Raw genomic sequence first — 24,000 nt, forward strand, 5'->3', positions numbered from 1 at the left:
AACAGACAAGACACCCACCATACATTCAAAATGAATACTTCCTTCACTTCTGAGCACCACAGAATGACATAGAAGAACAGCAGTAATATATCCCCTTTGTAAGCACATCTAAATGACTTACAGATACAGTACAGATAGATACCCAAAGTAAGCATGCCTAAATAGATTTATTTTACAGTCGCCAAATAACTTTCACCTTTAATTATGGTTTAAGTAAATCCTCATAGACTCTGACTAAACATTACGATATTAAGAAAAATGTAATAGTGAATGATAAAAAAAAAAAAAAACATATTAGATCAATATAGTAACAATCGCTTTCCCACGGGGCAGTTTCACAAATGAACATACTAAAACATCCATCTTTCTGGTGATCCAAGTTCCTATAATAATGTGTAATGTGTTTTAATAGTCATACACACATTTATTTACACACAAAAAACTCACTAATACAGGTATAGCACACGTACTCACATGCACATAGTTATTAAATACACTCCATTGGTAAACAATACTTTCCCAGAGTATTTCTAATGGCAACGTACTGATCAGTGCAACTGTGCTCTAGCCGTGATCAAGAAAGACCGTTGGAGAGTACACATCTCAAATAGCATTTCAATGGCTTTAGACTCCATCTATGAGTGGTGATATTTCATATAGGAAGACATTCCAAAAGTCTCTAAACTAGTCAAGCGTTGACACATACAGTATCTTCAATCCCAAACTCACTGGTTGGATGAATAATCAGCAAGTGGTTGATACATATCGTTAATACATATTATCTTACTTTAAAATCAGTCTGAAAAATAAAGCAAAATCTTTCTCTGGACAGAAGACACTTTCTCAATCTCTCTTGCAACCTCTGTCTTTCTGTCTTTCCATCTCTGTTTCTCTCTCTCTCTGTGGTAAGAGGGGCAGGCAGAGGGCAGTGATTGTCAGGACACGCAGGTTTGATTTGAAGCAAGCAGGGGAGGAAGTGGCAGGTCACCATCAACAGCAGTGGAACGCTTAGTAACCAGTGTTCCTTTTTCTTTTTTGGTTACCGGTAGTGATGTCAGTCAGGTAAACAAGTACACCAGGTACACCACCTATGCGTCCCAAATGGCACCCTATTCCCTATTATCCCCACTACTTTTTTAAAAGTAGTGCACTGTGTAGAGAACAGGAGGCTATTTGGAATGCAGCCCATGCCTTTAGGAGCGCAACAACAGCAACATGGGTTTAAAGGCCATTTCAGTTACAACATGAGCGACCTACGGTGATAATAGTAATAACTCATGGGTTCCTCTCTTAAATACAACCTGAGTGTCCTGTCTGTCCTGTCTATCCTGTCTGTCCTGTCTGTCCTGTCTATCCTGTCTATCCTGTCTGTCCTGTCTGTCCTGTCTATCCTGTCTGTCCTGTCTATCCTGTCTGTCCTGTCTGTCCTGTCTATCCTGTCTGTCCTGTCTGTCCTGTCTGTCCTGTCTATCCTGTCTATCCTGTCTGTCCTGTCTGTCCTGTCTATCCTGTCTGTCCTGTCTGTCCTGTCTGTCCTGTCTGTCCTGTCTATCCTGTCTGTCCTGTCTATCCTGTCTGTCCTGTCTGTCCTGTCTATCCTGTCTGTCCTGTCTATCCTGTCTGTCCTGTCTGTCCTGTCTATCCTGTCTGTCCTGTCTGTCCTGTCTATCCTGTCTGTCCTGTCTGTCCTGTCTGTCCTGTCTATCCTGTCCTGTCTATCCTGTCTGTCCTGTCTATCCTGTCTGTCCTGTCTGTCCTGTCTATCCTGTCCTGTCTGTCCTGTCTATCCTGTCTGTCCTGTCTGTCCTGTCTGTCCTGTCTATCCTGTCCTGTCTATCCTGTCTGTCCTGTCTATCCTGTCTGTCCTGTCTGTCCTGTCTATCCTGTCTGTCCTGTCTGTCCTGTCTGTCCTTCCTGCTCATGCCTAGAAAAATATCAACATAGACTAGAGCCGATGCAGCTCTAAGGCAGACAGACAGTAGCTCTCCGCTGTAGCATGACCAGTCAGAGTAGGAGTATTGATCTAGGATCAGTTTTGCATTGTTAAATCATACTGAATAAGAGCAGGGACCTGATCTAAGATCAGCAATCCAGATCTCTCAGGCTGTTGTAGAGATGTTGCTAGTCAAACGGCTGGCCATAGATTTACATCCTCTTTTGCCATCCAGCAGATCACTGTGCTGGAGTTTACTGCACTACACTGATTGATTGAAACTCTGAGGGACTAATTAAATCACATTTTCCCTTAGTCTTCCATTGACATCAATGCGTGACTAAGTGAAAACTCGACTGAAGTGGAAGTTTAAGATACGGAAAGATTCTGTGGACGAAGAGAGAAAATATACAGTCGTCTACAGGCTAAACACAAGCAGAGAAGAGTCAGCGTGGCAGACAAAGTTTGTTAGTAACACTGGATGGCTTTTCTTTTCACCATGGAATATTGTAAGTAAAAGTTATAGAAGCTCCTTGAAGTCAGGATATACGTCTCTAGTAGCAAGGGCGCTCAGCCAAATACAGCTCTCAACACTTCCTGAAAAAAAGTACTTCCTGAAAAAAAGTGTGTCTGTCGGTGTGTGTGTGTGTGTCTGTCTGTGTGTGTGTGTGTCTGTCTGTGTGTGTGTGTGTGTCTGTGTGTGTCTGTCTATATGTGTGTGTCTGTCTGTGTGTGTGTGTGTGTCTGTCTGTCTGTCTGTGTGTGTGTGTGTGTGTGTGTGTCTGTGTGTGTCTGTCTATATGTGTGTGTGTGTCTGTGTGTGTGTGTGTGTCTGTCTGTGTGTGTGTGTGTGTCTGTGTGTGTGTGTGTGTGTGTGTGTCTGTGTGTGTCTGTCTATATGTGTGTGTGTGTCTGTGTGTGTGTCGGAGTCAGATGAAGTTACAGAGAGGAGCAGAGAATAAAAGACAGAGGGGAGCCAACAGAGAGTAAAGCTGGAGACTTCTGTCTCTGTCCTTCAACAGGGGTACTTGACTAGGTGGTTCACTTCAGTAGAGGGCTCTCTCTCTCTCTCTCTCCACGGGACCGGCCAGTCACTGAGGGGTTCACTTCAGTTGGAGACTCACTCTCTCTCTCCACGGGACCGGCCAGTCAGATAAATACCAACCAACACAGGGTGAGAAACATGACCAGCAGTCCAGACAGGAGGGAGAAGGAGATGTTGGATGGTTGGAGCTGGAGCATGGCTGGGTACAGCTGGCAGGCTGAGGGCCCCCTGGCCCTGTCCTCCTCCTCCTCCTCCTCCTCCTCCTCCTCTTCCTCAGGCATGTCGATAGAGACCCTCAGAGTGTGCCCCCGTCCCCGAGCCTCCTCCTCCTCAGAATCATCAGAAGTATAATCTTCCTCCTCCTCCTCCTCCTCCTCCTCTTCCTGTAGATAGTGGTGTCTGATAAGCGGTGGTCCCCCGGGGGCCGAGGATGCCTGCTGTTGCTGTCTCAGTAATCTTACCTGGTATGCAAACAGAGGACGCTTCCCTCGCTGTGTTCAGCAACGGGAGACCAAGAGAGACAGAGAACAATGAACAGACATGTGGGGGAGTGGCCAACAGACAGGCAGGAAGTAGGGGAGGATGGGAAGAGGGGAAGAGACTGGGGGACAAGGGGAGGGAGGTGGAGGAGGAGGGGAAGGGAAGGGACAGGGACAGGGGGTGGAGGAACAGGGGGAGGGAGGTGGAGGAGTAGGGGAAGGGACAGGGGGAGGGAGGTGGAGGAGGAGGGGAAGGGACAGGGGGAGGGAGGTGGAGGAGGAGGGGAAGGGACAGGGGGAGGGAGGTGGAGGAGGAGGGGAAGGGAAGGGACAGGGACAGGGGGTGGAGGAACAGGGGGAGGGAGGTGGAGGAGGAGGGGAAGGGAAGGGACAGGGACAGGGACAGGGGGTGGAGGAACAGGGGGAGGGAGGTGGAGGAGGGGAAGGGACAGGGGGAGGGAGGTGAAGGAGGGGAAGGGACAGGGGGAGGGAGGAGGAGGTGGAGGAGGAGGGGAAGGGACAGGGGGAGGGAGGTGAAGGAGGGGAAGGGACAGGGGGAGGGAGGTGGAGGTGGAGGAGGAGGGGAAGGGACAGGGGGAGGGAGGTGAAGGAGGAGGGGAAGGGACAGGGACAGGGGGTGGAGGAACAGGGGGAGGGAGGTGGAGGAGGGGAAGGGACAGGGGGAGGGAGGTGAAGGAGGGGAAGGGACAGGGGGAGGGAGGAGGAGGTGGAGGAGGAGGGGAAGGGACAGGGGGAGGGAGGTGAAGGAGGAGGGGAAGGGACAGGGGGAGGGGGTGGAAGGTGGAGGAACAGGGGGTGGGAGGTGGAGGAGGGGAAGGGACAGAAGGGAGGAGGAGGAGGAGGAGGGGAAGGGACAGGGGAAGGGAGGTGGAGGAGGAGGGGAAGGGACAGAGGGAGGGAGGTGGAGGAGGAGGGTAAGGGACAGGGGGAGGGAGGAGGAGGAGGAGGAGGGACAGGGGGAGGGAGGTGGAGGAGGAGGAGGAGGAGGAGGGACAGGGGGAGGGAGGTGGAGGAGGAGGAGGGGAAGGGACAGGGGAAGGGAGGTGGAGGAGGAGGAGGGGAAGGGACAGGGGAAGGGAGGTGGAGGAGGAGGAGGGGAAGGGACAGGGGAAGGGAGGTGGAGGTGGAGGAGGGGAAGGGACAGGGGAAGGGAGGAGGAGGTGGGGAAGGGGCAGGGGAAGGGAGGAGGAGGAGGAGGGGAAGGGAGGAGGAGGAGGGACAGGGGGAGGGAGGAGGAGGAGGGGAAGGGGGAGGGGGAGGGAGGAGGAGGAGGGGAAGGGACAGGGGTAGGGAGGAGGAGGAGGGGAAGGGACAGGGGGAGGGAGGTGAAGGAGGGGAAGAGACAGGGGTAGGGAGGAGGAGGAGGGGAAGGGACAGGGGTAGGGAGGTGAAGAGACAGGGGGAGGGAGGAGGAGGAGGAGGAGGAGGGAGGGAGTGGGGTAGGAGGGGAAAGGACAGAGGGAAGGAGGGAGATGGAGGAGTAGGTAAGTGGTGATGTGTGATGTTTTACTTGAGGGTGAGGGTGGAGGGGAGAAAGAGTCTCCTTCAGTTTTTTTTAATAAAGTTCTCTCTGTAAATTCTCTCTGAACTTTGACAGTAGTGAGTGGTGGGTCCCATCACTGAGCTTCAGCCCGACTCAGAGTCTCCGGCTCTGGGCAGTGAGAGTTAGGGTCCAGGGTGGTCAGATCAGGCCGGACCAACCTCCAGGGCATCGGCAGCAGCAGCAGCAGCATATTTGGGGACGGAGTGTTTTTTATGGGGCTCTGCTCCTCCACGGTTGGGGTTAGATTGGATAAAGGCCTTCTCTGGCAGGTCAAATGCTAGCTAGTGCAAACCGTTTGTTTGGCAGTGCAACGTCTTGGATCAGAACACCGTTAGGGGAGAACCACCATAGAAACTGGCTTGGTGCGGGTCGGCTAGACCACAGTGTGCCCTCCTCCTCACTGCCTCTTATAGTCAGTCAGTCAATGAGCCGGCCTTAAAGAGATGAGCTTATCAAATGCATTGAGGTCCATTGGGACTTGTGAGGCTCACATTTGGGATTTGTTGGTAATGTGTTCATGAAGATAGAAAAAGATATCTAAAGAGTGTTTTACATGCAATATCAGGTAAGACTGCTTGGCAAATCACCAGACTAGTGTATTATACTGTAATTGTGTTAATATTTTTGTGATCTTTTAGAAACATTAAAGATGATAATCTTCATTCATAGAAATTGTGCTGTAGGCCTATCAATTAAAAATGCCTATACTCAATAGATTGAAAGTTAAGAATATTATTATTTTTAGAATTTGGTTTAATGTTCTGATGGAAGTGCTTAGTATTCTTCAGGTACATAGACAGGACATGAGAGGGTCTGGAGTAGGCAGGATACCCAGGTAGCTGGAGGCAGCTTCAAGTCTGGGAGTAAAACTGTCTTTTCAGCCCCATGGCAGTAGAGGGGCGAGGGGAGGGAAGCTGTGATGCTCGGTGACCCAAGGCCTGAACACCTCTCTGGGTCTCCGGATCCTCCTCAGGAGAAGGGGGTGGTGGTGGAGGAGGAGGTGGAGGATACGGAGGAGGAGGAGGGAGTGGATATGACTGTGGGGCAGGGCAGGACTTTGAAAAGGGAGGAGGAGGAGGAAGATGAGGAAGAGGAGGAGAGGATTGAGAGACGACACAGGGGGGGGGGGGGCATAAAACATAAAACAACCAGTAAGGGAGAGATACAGGTCAGGGAGGAGGAGAGACAATGAAATGAAGAGGAGGAGGGGGTCAGTTCTTTGTTGTTGTCACTGTTTGTTTTTTGGTTGTTTTGCTTGTTTTGTTTTTTTGTTCTTCAGTCTCTCATCACTACGTCAGACATCATCATCATCATCATCATCACAGAGTCATGCAGTTCACTACTATCGGGTCAAACCCAGCCATGCGATTTGATTGGCAGATCAAAGCAGGAAGACAAAGCTGGCAGCAGCCAATCATGGAGCGGAGGCAGTGGTGAGTGGGCAGGGTTTGGGAAAGGTTGGGGGGTGTGGTTTGGAAGGGGCACCTACAGTGAGGGAAAAAAGTATTTGATCCCCTGCTGATTTTGTAAGTTTGCCCACTGACAAAGAAATGATCAGTCTATAATTTTAATGGTAGGTTTATTTGAACAGTGAGAGACAGAATAACAACAAAATAATCCAGAAAAACGCATGTCAAAAATGTTATAAATTGATTAGCATTTTAATGAGGGAAATAAGTATTTGACCCCTCTGCAAAACATGACGTAGTACTTGGTGGCAAAACCCTTGTTGGCAATCACAGAGGTCAGACGTTTCTTGTAGTTGGCCACCAGGTTTGCACACATCTCAGGAGGGATTTTGTCCCACTCCTCTTTGCAGATCTTCTCCAAGTCATTAATGTTTCGAGGCTGATGTTTGTCACTCGAACCTTCAGCTCCCTCCACAGATTTTCTATGGGATTAAGGTCTGGAGACTGGCTAGGCCACTCCAGGACCTTAATGTGCTTCTTCTTGAGCCACTCCTTTGTTGCCTTGGCCGTGTGTTTTGGGTCATTGTCATGCTGGAATACCCATCCACGACCCATTTTCAATGCCCTGGCTGAGGGAAGGAGGTTCTCACCCAAGATTTGACGGTACATGGCCCCGTCCATCATCCCTTTGATGCGGTGAAGTTGTCCTGTCCCCTTAGCAGAAAAACACCCCCAAAGCATAATGTTTCCACCTCCATGTTTGACGGTGGGGATGGTGTTCTTGGGGTCATAGGCAGCATTCCTCCCCCTCCAAACACGGCGAGTTGAGTTGATGCCAAAGAGCTCCATTTTGGTCTCATCTGACCACAACACTTTCATCCAGTTCTCGTCTGAATCATTCAGATGTTCATTGGCAAACTTCAGACAGGCATGTATATGTGCTTTCTTGAGCAGGGGGACCTTGCAGGCGCTGCAGGATTTCAGTCCTTCACGGCGTAGTGTGTTACCAATTGTTTTCTTGGTGACGATAGTCCCAGCTGCCTTGAGATCATTGACAAGATCCTCCCGTGTAGTTCTGGGCTGATTCCTCACCGTTCTCATGATCATTGCAACTCCACGAGGTGAGATCTTGCATGGAGCCCCAGGCCGAGGGAGATTGACAGTTCTTTTGTGTTTCTTCCATTTGCGAATAATCACACCAACTGTTGTCACCTTCTCACCAAGCTGCTTGGCAATGGTCTTGTAGCCCATTCCAGCCTTGTGTAGGTCTACAATCTTGTACCTGACATCCTTGGAGAGCTCTTTGGTCTTGGCCATGGTGGAGAGTTTGGAATCTGATTGATTGATTGCTTCTGTGGACAGGTGTCTTTTATACAGGTAACATACTGAGATTAGGAGCACTCCCTTTAAAGAGTGTGCTCCTAATCTCAGTTTATTACCTGTATAAAAGACACCTGAGAGCCAGAAATCTTTCTGATTGAGAGGGGGTCAAATACTTATTTCCCTCATTAAAATGCAAATCAATTTATAACATTTTTGACATGTGTTTTTCTGGATTTTTTTGTTGTTATTCTGTCTCTCACTGTTCAAATAAAACTACCATTAAAATTATAGACTGATCATTTCTTTGTCAGTGGGCAAATGTACAAAATCAGCAGGGGATCAAATACTTTTCCCCTCACTGTATAAAAGGTAGGTTGTGGCGGGCCGAGGGTGGGAGAGCGCAGTCCTGTGGGTGAAGATAGGCAGCTGATTCTCTAGCCTTGCTTTAGGCCATACAATCTCCATACAGCCTCCATAGAGTCTTCATACAGCCTCCATACAGTCTCCATACAGCCTCCATACAGCCTCCATAGAGTCTTCATACAGCTTCCATACAGTCTCCATACAGCCTCCATACAGTATTCATACAGCCTCCATACAGCCTCCATACAGTCTCCATACAGCCTCCATAGAGCCTCCATACAGTCTTCATACAGCCCCCACACAGTCTCCATACAGTCTCCATACACACAGTCTCCATACAGCCTCCATACAGCCTCCATACAGTCTCCATACAGCCTCCATACAGTCTCCACACAGTCTCCATACAGTCTCCATACACAAAGCCTCCATACAGTCTCCATACACAAAGCCTCCATACAGTCTCCATACAGCCTCCATACAGTCTCCATACAGTTTCCACACAGTCTCCATACAGTCTCCATACAGTCTCCATACACAAAGCCTCCATACAGTCTCCACACAGCCTCCATACAGTCTCCATACACAAAGCCTCCATACAGTCTCCATACAGTCTCCACACAGCCTCCATACAGTCTCCATACAGCCTCCATACAGTCTCCATACAGTCTCCATACAGTCTCCACACAGCCTCCATACACAAAGCCTCCATACAGTCTCCATACACAAAGCCTCCATACAGTCTCCATACAGTCTCCAACAGTCTCCATACAGTCTCCATACAGTCTCCATACAGTTTCCATACAGCCTCCATACAGTCTCCATACAGTCTCCATACAGTCTCTATACACACAGTCTCCATACAGTCTCCATACAGTCTCCATACACACTGCCTCCATACAGTCTCCACAAAGCCTCCATACAGTCTCAATACAGTCTCCACACAGCCTCCATACAGTCTCCATACAGTTTCCATACAGCCTCCATACAGTCTCCATACAGTTTCCATACAGCCTCCATACAGCCTCCATACAGTCTCCAAACAGCCTCCATACAGCCTCCATACAGTCTCCATACACAGAGTCTCCATACACAGAGTCTCCATACAGTCTCCATACAGTCTCCATACACACAGTCACCATACAGTCTCCATACACAAAGCCTCAATACAGTCTCCATACACAAAGCCTCCATACAGTCTCCATACACACTGCCTCCATACAGTCTCCATACACACTGCCTCCATACAGTCTCCATACACACAGCCTCCATACAGCCTCCATACAGCCTCCATACAGCCTCCACACAGCCTCCATACAGTTTCCATACAGTCTCCACACAGCCTCCATACAGTCTCCATACACAAAGCCTCCATACAGTCTCCATACACACAGTCTCCACACAGCCTCCATACATCTCCACACAGCCTCCATACAGCCTCCATACAGTATTCATACAGCTTCCATACAGTCTCCATACAGCCTCCATACAGTATTCATACAGCCTCCATACAGCCTTCATACAGTCTCCATACAGCCTCCATAGAGCCTCCATACAGTCTTCATACAGCCCCCACACAGTCTCCATACAGTCTCCATACACACAGTCTCCATACAGCCTCCATACAGTCTCCATACAGCCTCCATACAGTCTCCACACAGTCTCCATACAGTCTCCATACACAAAGCCTCCATACAGTCTCCATACACAAAGCCTCCATACAGTCTCCATACAGTTTCCACACAGTCTCCATACAGTCTCCATACAGTCTCCATACACAAAGCCTCCATAAAGTCTCCACAAAGCCTCCATACAGTCTCCATACACAAAGCCTCCATACAGTCTCCATACAGTCTCCACACAGCCTCCATACAGTCTCCATACAGCCTCCATACAGTCTCCATACAGTCTCCATACAGTCTCCACACAGCCTCCATACACAAAGCCTCCATACAGTCTCCATACACAAAGCCTCCATACAGTCTCCATACAGTCTCCAACAGTCTCCATACAGTTTCCATACAGTCTCCACACAGTCTCCATACAGTTTCCATACAGCCTCCATACAGTCTCCATACACACAGCCTCCATACAGTCTCCATACAGTCTCCATACACACAGTCTCCATACAGTCTCCATACACACTGCCTCCATACAGTCTCCACAAAGCCTCCATACAGTCTCAATACAGTCTCCACACAGCCTCCATACAGTCTCCATACAGTTTCCATACAGCCTCCATACAGTCTCCATACAGCCTCCATACAGCCTCCATACAGTCTCCAAACAGCCTCCACAGTCTCCATACAGTCTCCATACACACAGTCTCCATACAGTCTCCATACAGTCTCCATACACACAGTCTCCATACAGTCTCCATACACAAAGCCTCAATACAGTCTCCATACACAAAGCCTCCATACAGTCTCCATACACACTGCCTCCATACAGTCTCCATACACACAGCCTCCATACAGCCTCCATACAGTCTCCATACAGTTTTCACACAGCCTCCATACAGCCTCCATACAGCCTCCACACAGCCTCCATACAGTTTCCACACAGTCTCCATACAGTCTCCATACAGTCTCCACACAGCCTCCATACAGTCTCCATACACAAAGCCTCCATACAGTCTCCACACAGCCTCCATACAGTCTCCATACACAAAGCCTCCATACAGTCTCCACACAGCCTCCATACAGTCTCCATACAGCCTCCATACAGTCTCCATACAGTCTCCATACAGTCTCCACACAGCCTCCATACACAAAGCCTCCATACAGTCTCCATACACAAAGCCTCCATACAGTCTCCATACAGTCTCCAACAGTCTCCATACAGTTTCCATACAGTCTCCACACAGTCTCCATACAGTTTCCATACAGCCTCCATACAGTCTCCATACAGTCTCCATACACACAGCCTCCATACAGTCTCCATACAGTCTCCATACACACAGTCTCCATACAGTCTCCATACACACTGCCTCCATACAGTCTCCACAAAGCCTCCATACAGTCTCAATACAGTCTCCACACAGCCTCCATACAGTCTCCATACAGTTTCCATACAGCCTCCATACAGTCTCCATACAGCCTCCATACAGCCTCCATACAGTCTCCAAACAGCCTCCACAGTCTCCATACAGTCTCCATACACACAGTCTCCATACAGTCTCCATACAGTCTCCATACACACAGTCTCCATACAGTCTCCATACACAAAGCCTCAATACAGTCTCCATACACAAAGCCTCCATACAGTCTCCATACACACTGCCTCCATACAGTCTCCATACACACAGCCTCCATACAGCCTCCATACAGTCTCCATACAGTTTTCACACAGCCTCCATACAGCCTCCACACAGCCTCCATACAGTTTCCACACAGTCTCCATACAGTCTCCATACAGTCTCCACACAGCCTCCATACAGTCTCCATACACAAAGCCTCCATACAGTCTCCATACACACAGTCTCCATACATCTCCACACAGCCTCCATACAGTCTCCATACAGTCTCCACACAGTCTCCATACAGTCTCCACACAGCCTCCATACAGTCTCCATACAGTCTCCACACAGCCTACATACACAAAGCCTCCATACAGGCTCCATACACACAGTCTCCACACAGCCTCCATACAGTCTCCATACAGTCTCCATTCAGTCTCCACACAGCCTCCATACACAAAGCCTCCATACAGCCTCCATACACACAGCCTCCATACACACAGCCTCCATACAGTCTCCATACAGTCTCCACACAGTCTCCATACAGTCTCCATACAGTCTCCACACAGCCTCCATACACACAGCCTCCATACAGTCTCCATACAGCCTCCACACAGCCTCCATACAGGCTCCATACAGCCTCCATACAGCCTCCATACAGTCTCCACACAGTCTCCACACAGGCTCCATACAGTCTCCACACAGCCTCCATACAGTCTCCACACAGCCTCCATACACAAAGCCTCCATACACACAGCCTCCATACACACAGCCTCCATACAGTCTCCATACAGTCTCCACACAGTCTCCATACAGTCTCCATACAGTCTCCACACAGCCTCCATACACACAGCCTCCATACAGTCTCCATACAGCCTCCACACAGCCTCCATACAGGCTCCATACAGCCTCCATACAGCCTCCATACAGTCTCCACACAGTCTCCACACAGGCTCCATACAGTCTCCACACAGCCTCCACACAGTCTCCACACAGCCTCCACACAGCCTCCACACAGTCTCCACACAGTCTCCATACAGTCTCCATACAGTCTCCATACAGTCTCCACACAGCCTCCACACAGTCTCCACACAGCCTCCATACAGTCTCCACACAGCCTCCATACAGTCTCCACACAGCCTCCATACACACAGCCTCCACACAGTCTCCACACAGCCTCCACACAGTCTCCACACAGCCTCCACACAGCCTCCATACAGTCTCCACACAGTCTCCACACAGTCTCCATACAGTCTCCACACAGCCTCCATACACAAAACCTCCATACAGGCTCCATACACACAGTCTCCACACAGCCTCCATACAGTCTCCATACAGTCTCCACACAGTCTCCATACAGTCTCCATACAGTCTCCATACAGTCTCCACACAGCCTCCATACACAAAGCCTCCATACAGCCTCCATACACACAGCCTCCATACAGTCTCCATACAGTCTCCATACAGTCTCCACACAGTCTCCACACAGCCTCCACACAGTCTCCACACAGCTTCCACACAGCCTCCATACAGTCTCCACACAGCCTCCATACAGTCTCCATACAGCCTCCATACAGCCTCCATACAGTCTCCACACAGTCTCCACACAGCCTCCACACAGTCTCCACACAGCCTCCACACAGCCTCCACACAGTCTCCACACAGTCTCCATACAGCCTCCATACAGTCTCCACACAGTCTCCATACAGTCTCCATACAGTCTCCATACAGTCTCCATACAAACAGCCTCCATACAGTCTCCAAACAGCCTCCATACAGCCTCCATACAGTCTCCATACAGTCTCCATACACACAGTCTCCATACAGTCTCCATACAGTCTCCATACACACAGTCTCCATACAGTCTCCATACACAAAGCCTCAATACAGTCTCCATACACAAAGCCTCCATACAGTCTCCATACACACTGCCTCCATACAGTCTCCATACACACAGCCTCCATACAGTCTCAATACACAAAGCCTCCATACAGTCTCCATACACACAGTCTCCACACAGCCTCCATACAGTCTCCACACACCCTCCATACAGCCTCCATACAGCCTCCATACAGTCTCCACACAGTCTCCACACAGTCTCCATACAGTCTCCACACAGCCTCCATACAGTCTCCATACAGTCTCCACACAGCCTCCATACACAAAGCCTCCATACAGGCTCCATACACACAGTCTCCACACAGTCTCCATACAGTCTCCATACAGTCTCCATACAGCCTCCATACAGTCTCCACACAGTCTCCATACAGTCTCCATACAGTCTCCATACAGTCTCCACACAGCCTCCATACACATATCCTCCATACAGTCTCCATACAGTCTCCACACAGTCTCCATACAGCCTCCATACAGTCTCCATACAGTCTCCATACAGTCTCCACACAGCCTCCATACACAAAGCCTCCATACAGTCTCCATACACAAAGCCTCCATACAGTCTCCATACAGTCTCCAACAGTCTCCATACAGTCTCCATACAGTCTCCATACAGTTTCCATACAGCCTCCATACAGTCTCCATACAGTCTCCATACACACAGCCTCCATACAGTCTCCATACAGTCTCTATACACACAGTCTCCATACAGTCTCCATACAGTCTCCATACACACTGCCTCCATACAGTCTCCACAAAGCCTCCATACAGTCTCAATACAGTCTCCACACAGCCTCCATACAGTCTCCATACAGTTTCCATACAGCCTCCATACAGTCTCCATACAGTTTCCATACAGCCTCCATACAGCCTCCATACAGTCTCCAAACAGCCTCCATACAGCCTCCATACAGTCTCCATACACAGAGTCTCCATACAGTCTCCATACACACAGTCACCATACAGTCTCCATACACAAAGCCTCAATACAGTCTCCATACACAAAGCCTCCATACAGTCTCCATACACACTGCCTCCATACAGTCTCCATACACACTGCCTCCATACAGTCTCCATACACACAGCCTCCATACAGCCTCCATACAGCCTCCATACAGCCTCCACACAGCCTCCATACAGTTTCCATACAGTCTCCACACAGCCTCCATACAGTCTCCATACACAAAGCCTCCATACAGTCTCCATACACACAGTCTCCACACAGCCTCCATACATCTCCACACAGCCTCCATACAGCCTCCATACAGTATTCATACAGCTTCCATACAGTCTCCATACAGCCTCCATACAGTATTCATACAGCCTCCATACAGCCTTCATACAGTCTCCATACAGCCTCCATAGAGCCTCCATACAGTCTTCATACAGCCCCCACACAGTCTCCATACAGTCTCCATACACACAGTCTCCATACAGCCTCCATACAGTCTCCATACAGCCTCCATACAGTCTCCACACAGTCTCCATACAGTCTCCATACACAAAGCCTCCATACAGTCTCCATACACAAAGCCTCCATACAGTCTCCATACAGTTTCCACACAGTCTCCATACAGTCTCCATACAGTCTCCATACACAAAGCCTCCATAAAGTCTCCACAAAGCCTCCATACAGTCTCCATACACAAAGCCTCCATACAGTCTCCATACAGTCTCCACACAGCCTCCATACAGTCTCCATACAGCCTCCATACAGTCTCCATACAGTCTCCATACAGTCTCCACACAGCCTCCATACACAAAGCCTCCATACAGTCTCCATACACAAAGCCTCCATACAGTCTCCATACAGTCTCCAACAGTCTCCATACAGTTTCCATACAGTCTCCACACAGTCTCCATACAGTTTCCATACAGCCTCCATACAGTCTCCATACACACAGCCTCCATACAGTCTCCATACAGTCTCCATACACACAGTCTCCATACAGTCTCCATACACACTGCCTCCATACAGTCTCCACAAAGCCTCCATACAGTCTCAATACAGTCTCCACACAGCCTCCATACAGTCTCCATACAGTTTCCATACAGCCTCCATACAGTCTCCATACAGCCTCCATACAGCCTCCATACAGTCTCCAAACAGCCTCCACAGTCTCCATACAGTCTCCATACACACAGTCTCCATACAGTCTCCATACAGTCTCCATACACACAGTCTCCATACAGTCTCCATACACAAAGCCTCAATACAGTCTCCATACACAAAGCCTCCATACAGTCTCCATACACACTGCCTCCATACAGTCTCCATACACACAGCCTCCATACAGCCTCCATACAGTCTCCATACAGTTTTCACACAGCCTCCATACAGCCTCCATACAGCCTCCACACAGCCTCCATACAGTTTCCACACAGTCTCCATACAGTCTCCATACAGTCTCCACACAGCCTCCATACAGTCTCCATACACAAAGCCTCCATACAGTCTCCACACAGCCTCCATACAGTCTCCATACACAAAGCCTCCATACAGTCTCCACACAGCCTCCATACAGTCTCCATACAGCCTCCATACAGTCTCCATACAGTCTCCATACAGTCTCCACACAGCCTCCATACACAAAGCCTCCATACAGTCTCCATACACAAAGCCTCCATACAGTCTCCATACAGTCTCCAACAGTCTCCATACAGTTTCCATACAGTCTCCACACAGTCTCCATACAGTTTCCATACAGCCTCCATACAGTCTCCATACAGTCTCCATACACACAGCCTCCATACAGTCTCCATACAGTCTCCATACACACAGTCTCCATACAGTCTCCATACACACTGCCTCCATACAGTCTCCACAAAGCCTCCATACAGTCTCAATACAGTCTCCACACAGCCTCCATACAGTCTCCATACAGTTTCCATACAGCCTCCATACAGTCTCCATACAGCCTCCATACAGCCTCCATACAGTCTCCAAACAGCCTCCACAGTCTCCATACAGTCTCCATACACACAGTCTCCATACAGTCTCCATACAGTCTCCATACACACAGTCTCCATACAGTCTCCATACACAAAGCCTCAATACAGTCTCCATACACAAAGCCTCCATACAGTCTCCATACACACTGCCTCCATACAGTCTCCATACACACAGCCTCCATACAGCCTCCATACAGTCTCCATACAGTTTTCACACAGCCTCCATACAGCCTCCATACAGCCTCCACACAGCCTCCATACAGTTTCCACACAGTCTCCATACAGTCTCCATACAGTCTCCACACAGCCTCCATACAGTCTCCATACACAAAGCCTCCATACAGTCTCCATACACACAGTCTCCATACATCTCCACACAGCCTCCATACAGTCTCCATACAGTCTCCACACAGTCTCCATACAGTCTCCACACAGCCTCCATACAGTCTCCATACAGTCTCCACACAGCCTACATACACAAAGCCTCCATACAGGCTCCATACACACAGTCTCCACACAGCCTCCATACAGTCTCCATACAGTCTCCATTCAGTCTCCACACAGCCTCCATACACAAAGCCTCCATACAGCCTCCATACACACAGCCTCCATACACACAGCCTCCATACAGTCTCCATACAGTCTCCACACAGTCTCCATACAGTCTCCATACAGTCTCCACACAGCCTCCATACACACAGCCTCCATACAGTCTCCATACAGCCTCCACACAGGCTCCATACAGCCTCCATACAGCCTCCATACAGTCTCCACACAGTCTCCACACAGGCTCCATACAGGCTCCATACAGTCTCCACACAGCCTCCATACAGTCTCCACACAGCCTCCATACACAAAGCCTCCATACACACAGCCTCCATACACACAGCCTCCATACAGTCTCCATACAGTCTCCACACAGTCTCCATACAGTCTCCATACAGTCTCCACACAGCCTCCATACACACAGCCTCCATACAGTCTCCATACAGCCTCCACACAGCCTCCATACAGGCTCCATACAGCCTCCATACAGCCTCCATACAGTCTCCACACAGTCTCCACACAGGCTCCATACAGTCTCCACACAGCCTCCACACAGTCTCCACACAGCCTCCACACAGCCTCCACACAGTCTCCACACAGTCTCCATACAGTCTCCATACAGTCTCCATACAGTCTCCACACAGCCTCCACACAGTCTCCACACAGCCTCCATACAGTCTCCACACAGCCTCCATACAGTCTCCACACAGCCTCCATACACACAGCCTCCACACAGTCTCCACACAGCCTCCACACAGTCTCCACACAGCCTCCACACAGCCTCCATACAGTCTCCACACAGTCTCCACACAGTCTCCATACAGTCTCCACACAGCCTCCATACACAAAACCTCCATACAGGCTCCATACACACAGTCTCCACACAGCCTCCATACAGTCTCCATACAGTCTCCACACAGTCTCCATACAGTCTCCATACAGTCTCCATACAGTCTCCACACAGCCTCCATACACAAAGCCTCCATACAGCCTCCATACACACAGCCTCCATACAGTCTCCATACAGTCTCCATACAGTCTCCACACAGTCTCCACACAGCCTCCACACAGTCTCCACACAGCTTCCACACAGCCTCCATACAGTCTCCACACAGCCTCCATACAGTCTCCATACAGCCTCCATACAGCCTCCATACAGTCTCCACACAGTCTCCACACAGCCTCCACACAGTCTCCACACAGCCTCCACACAGCCTCCACACAGTCTCCACACAGTCTCCATACAGCCTCCATACAGTCTCCACACAGTCTCCATACAGTCTCCATACAGTCTCCATACAGTCTCCATACAAACAGCCTCCATACAGTCTCCAAACAGCCTCCATACAGCCTCCATACAGTCTCCATACAGTCTCCATACACACAGTCTCCATACAGTCTCCATACAGTCTCCATACACACAGTCTCCATACAGTCTCCATACACAAAGCCTCAATACAGTCTCCATACACAAAGCCTCCATACAGTCTCCATACACACTGCCTCCATACAGTCTCCATACACACAGCCTCCATACAGTCTCAATACACAAAGCCTCCATACAGTCTCCATACACACAGTCTCCACACAGCCTCCATACAGTCTCCACACACCCTCCATACAGCCTCCATACAGCCTCCATACAGTCTCCACACAGTCTCCACACAGTCTCCATACAGTCTCCACACAGCCTCCATACAGTCTCCATACAGTCTCCACACAGCCTCCATACACAAAGCCTCCATACAGGCTCCATACACACAGTCTCCACACAGTCTCCATACAGTCTCCATACAGTCTCCATACAGCCTCCATACAGTCTCCACACAGTCTCCATACAGTCTCCATACAGTCTCCATACAGTCTCCACACAGCCTCCATACACATATCCTCCATACAGTCTCCATACAGTCTCCACACAGTCTCCATACAGTCTCCATACAGTCTTCATACAGCCTCCAAACAGCCTCCATACAGGCTCCATACAGCCTCCATACATTCTCCACAGTCTCCATACAGCCTCCACACAGTCTCCATACAGTCTCCATACAGGCTCCATACACACAGCCTCCATACAGCCTCCATACAGTCTCCACACAGCCTCCATACAGCCTCCATACAGCCTCCATACAGCCTCCACACAGCCTCCATACAGGCTCCATACACACAGCCTCCATATAGCCTCCATACAGTCTCCACACAGCCTCCATACCGTTTCCATACAGCCTCCATACAGCCTCCATACAGTCTCCATACAGCCTCCACACAGCCTCCATACAGTCTCCATACACACAGCCTCCATACAGCCTCCATACAGTCTCCACACAGTCTCCATACAGCCTCCATACAGCCTCCACACAGCCTCCATACAGCCTCCATACAGTCTCCATACAGCCTCCATACAGTCTCCATACAGCCTCCATACAGTCTCCATACAGCCTCCATACAGTCTCCATACACACAGTCTCCACACAGTCTCCATACAGTCTCCATACAGTCTCCATACAGCCTCCATACAGTCTCCACACAGTCTCCATACAGTCTCCATACAGTCTCCATACAGTCTCCACACAGCCTCCACACAGTCTCCATACAGTCTTCATACAGCCTCCACACAGCCTCCATACAGTCTCCACACAGCCTCCATACAGCCTCCATACAGTCTCCATACAGTCTTCATACAGCCTCCACACAGCCTCCATACAGGCTCCATACAGCCTCCATACAGTCTCCACAGTCTCCATACAGCCTCCACACAGCCTCCATACAGTCTCCATACAGGCTCCATACACACAGCCTCCATACAGCCTCCATACAGTCTCCACACAGCCTCCATACAGCCTCCATACAGCCTCCATACAGCCTCCACACAGCCTCCATACAGGCTCCATACACACAGCCTCCATACAGCCTCCATACAGTCTCCACACAGCCTCCATACCGTTTCCATACAGCCTCCATACAGCCTCCATACAGCCTCCATACAGCCTCCATACAGCCTCCACACAGCCTCCATACAGTCTCCATACACACAGCCTCCATACAGCCTCCATACAGTCTCCACACAGTCTCCATACAGCCTCCATACAGCCTCCACACAGCCTCCATACAGCCTCCATACAGTCTCCATACAGCCTCCATACAGTCTCCATACAGCCTCCATACAGTCTCCATACACACAGCCTCCACACAGCCTCCATACAGCCTCCATACAGCCTCCATACAGTCTCCATACAGTCTCCATACAGTCTCCATACAGCCTCCATACAGTCTCCATACACAACATGATCTGTTCTTAGCTGGTAAAGAAACGCCAGCTAGTGTTCTCTTACTGCAGCCCAGCTCAGCTCAGCCCCCTGTACGGCCAGTAAGGACTGAATTAAAATACCTTTACCTCTGATACGCCACCAACTACTCTGTATGCAGGTGATAGGGAGGCCGTCCTCATCTGCACACACACACACGCGCACACACACACACACACACAGACACACACACACACACAATCTTCACACATATGAATATACACAGAGAGAGACTCCAAGATCATGTCCACTGTACACACTGAGATACAGAGACACAGAGAAACTATTGAACACTTGATGAAGCTCTCTGAAACATTCTGTCTGCTGACTATGACCCTGTGCACAGTACATATATATATATAATATTTTATTTCAAATAAACACAGCACAGCACGCCTGTATTCCAGATAATCTGCCATTCTCTAGAAACTGTACATTGACTTGTATCAAAAACTGAAACTGAGATGATTGCATCCTCTAGATTAGTGACTAGACATTGACTCGTGTCAAAAACAACAACTGAATGACATGAGAAAAGACAACAGCACCCCCTACTGGGACTAATGACTCTGTGCAATCCATAAGTAACAACTAGAAAACAACAAAGCAAGAAAACTTTCTCAAAGAAATTCAAAAAACACATCTTCAATTGAAAATGAAAGCAAATAAACAAAAACATCCCTATCGGTAAACTAGTGCAACAAATGCAAAAAGCGAGTCAAAAGTACCATCTTTCACTTCAAACATCCTATTGTTGTCAGGAATCCTGTTGGTGCTTTGAGTGGGGCTTGAGAAAATAAAAGCCTCTCTGTCTCTCTGTGTCTCTGAGTACCATGGCCTGCTATGGCTGTCTCTGTCTCTCTGTACCAAGACGTGTTGTTCTGTTGACTCCATAGAAATATAATCGCTAGAAGGGGCTAACAGCCTCTAACCCTGGCAATTTGACTGCTAAACTCATGGGTCCACACACCAGTTCACCCATTATGGCATCCATCATTGACTTCAATGGGGAGGCCCATTCTATTAATTTCAGTTCTGTTGGTGTTGACTCACCCCGTCGGTGCCTGGCTGCAGCTGTCCGTTGATGCTGGCCGTGCGGAAGGGAGAGTGTGTGGACAGGCGCTTGTCCCACTCACTCTGCCGCGGCTCCGGAACAGACTCCATGAAGCTTCTCTTCAGCTCACTGATACTGGTGTGGTGACGCATGATCTCTGTCTGGGTCTTATCCAGGTCCTGGGAGGAGGGAGAGGGGTGGAGAGAGAGAGAGAGAGAGAGAGAGAGAGAGAGGGGTGGAGAGAGAGAGAGAGAGAGGGGTGGAGAGAGAGGGGTGGAGAGAGAGAGGGGAGGGGTAGAGAGAGAGAGAGAGAGAGAGAGAGAGCGAGAGAGAGAGAGAGAGAGAGAGGGGGGGGGGAGGGGAGGGGAGGGGGGAGAGAGAAGGGGGGGGAAAGGTAGAGAGAGAAAGGGAGAGGGGTGGAGAGAGAGAGAGGGGGAGAGGGGGAGGAGGAGGGTTGGAGAGAGAGAGAGGGGGAAGAGGGGTGGAGAGGAGGATGGGTAGAGGGAGAGGGGGAGGTGAAGAGAGAGGGAGATGGGGAGAAAGAGAGAGTGGGGAGGTGGAGAGGGGGGAATGGGGGAGAGAAAGAGGGGGGAGAGGAGGACCAGAAAAGAGAGATATAGAGAGAATTGGGAGAGAGAAAGGTAAAGAGAGAGAGAGAGGGGGCAGAGGAGAAGTGCATGATAGATAAAGAGAGGGGGGGGGGATAGTTTAAGGGGAAGGAAGAAAGAGACAGCAAGGAAGGGCAAAGGGGTGAATCCCCCAGATTGGAAGGGGGTAGGGAGAAAGTATGTCATTATTTGGAGGTAAAGACTGGTAATGACAAATGTACAAGTTTAGCAGAATGCAACATGATTGATGATTTGCTTATCATATCAAACAAAATGCAGTTGGAAGCTGGAACAGGCTTGCCCCTCACAAAGAGGACAAACAACATGACACCAACGGGTCTTAGTCCATCCAGACCACATGATGTTCTATAGACAAACAACAGACTGTCCTGGGTTCTCTCTACTCTGTTCCTTCCTCTGCAGATTGAACTTTGGACGGTCCATCTCCGTCTAGTGTCCGTGCCTATCCATATTCATAGTGCAATATGGAGTCATTGTGATTAAGTAATTGCCCATTACCAATCTACCACGTTGGGATCCTGATCACAGAGATAAAATACAACACCCATTAGACTAGAGTCTCCTGGCTGATGACTATTCATAAACCACGTCTGTTCTTAACAGAGTCTGCATCCCATATGGCATCGTATTCCCTATGTAGAGCACTACTTTAAGACCAGGGCACATAGGGAGCCCAATGAGGCTCAAGTCAAAAGAAGTGAATTATATAGGGAATAGCATGCCATTTGGGATGCAGCCAGAGAGTAGATGGGAGCTCTGAGAGGTAAACTATGGGGAGAACATTGAAGTGCCTCGTTTCACTACAGAGCATCTGTGTGGATTCTCTGCTACCGAATGAAATGGTCCCATGGTACCTGAAGCCTAAAACTTTTATCTGTCTGACTGAACCTGCTCTTCATAACTGACAGCGGTTGGTTTTGGCAGCTAGCGCTGCAGAGATCTTACTGTTTTTCCAGAATCCCAAAACAGATTATAGTCTGGGCTGCAATGGAATACAATCCCCTTGTCATGGAATATAATACCCATACGTGTATAGTAGCTATAGTACATCTATAGAACATCTATAGCACATCTACAGTACATCTATAGTACATCTACAGTACATCTACAGTAAATATAATAATAATATAATAATATATGCCATTTAGCAGACGCTTTTATCCAAAGCGACTTACTGTCATGCGTGCATACATTTTTTTTGTGTGTGTATGGGTGGTCCCGGGGATCGAACCCACTACCTTGGCATTACAAGCGCCGTGCTCTACCAGCTGAGCTACTGAGGACTACATCTATAGTACATCTATAGTACATCTACAGTACATCTATAGAACATCTATAGTACATCTACAGTACATCTATAGCACATCTACAGTACATCTACAGTACATCTATAGTACATCTACAGTACATCTACAGTACATCTATAGTACATCTATAGTACATCTATAGTACATCTACAGTACATCTACAGTACATCTATAGTACATCTACAGTACATCTACAGTATGTTTATAGTACATCTACAGTATGTTTATTGTACATCTATAGCACATCTACAGTATGTTTATAGTACATCTACAGTACATCTATAGAACATCTACAGTATGTTTATAGTACATCTATAGTACATCTATAGCACATCTACAGTATGTTTATAGTACATCTATAGTACATCTATAGCACATCTACAGTATGTTTATAGTACATCTATAGTACATCTATAGCACATCTACAGTACATCTATAGTACATCTACAGTACATCTACAGTACATCTATAGAACATCTACAGTACATCTACAGTATGTTTATAGTACATCTATAGAACATCTACAGTATGTTTATAGTACATCTATAGTACATCTACAGTACATCTATAGTACAGCTACGTACAGTATATATAACGTATTATAAAACACATTGAGCCATCTGTGCCAAATGGAGAGAGAGAGCTGGATTTACCCTTTAACCCTAGGTGGCCATGTGACCATTTCACTGGTGGTAGTATGGTACACTAGCCTGCAGGACGGGTGAGTGTGAGTAAGAGTCCTCTTATGCACACAACCTGGGAGTTCACACACACACACACACACACACACACACACACACACACACACACACACACACACACACACACAGAAGATGCACGCACGCATGTACACACACAATCACAGAAGATACATGCACGTACACACACACACAATCACAGAAGATGCACGCACGTACACACACACAATCATAGAAGGTGCACGCACGCATGTACACACAC

General features: G+C 48.9%; 1 protein-coding gene across 1 annotated transcript in view; it reads right to left on the minus strand.

Annotated features, from left to right (window-relative positions):
• Positions 1-3,271: 3,271 nt before the first annotated feature.
• LOC311118327 (protein 4.1-like) overlaps positions 3,272-24,000 on the minus strand; it is a gene marked incomplete at both ends in the record, with an annotated part of 40,116 nt that continues 19,387 nt past the window's right edge. Inside the window, 2 exons of the mRNA XM_084193138.1 lie at positions 3,272-3,469; positions 21,104-21,283. Coding sequence (XP_084049264.1) covers positions 3,272-3,469; positions 21,104-21,283 — 378 coding nt within the window. The remainder of the gene's footprint in view (positions 3,470-21,103; positions 21,284-24,000) is intronic.

The sequence above is a fragment of the Coregonus lavaretus genome (genome assembly GCF_964263955.1).
Source record: "Coregonus lavaretus genome assembly, contig: HAP1_SCAFFOLD_5095, whole genome shotgun sequence".
Taxonomy (NCBI): Eukaryota; Metazoa; Chordata; class Actinopteri; order Salmoniformes; family Salmonidae; genus Coregonus; species Coregonus lavaretus.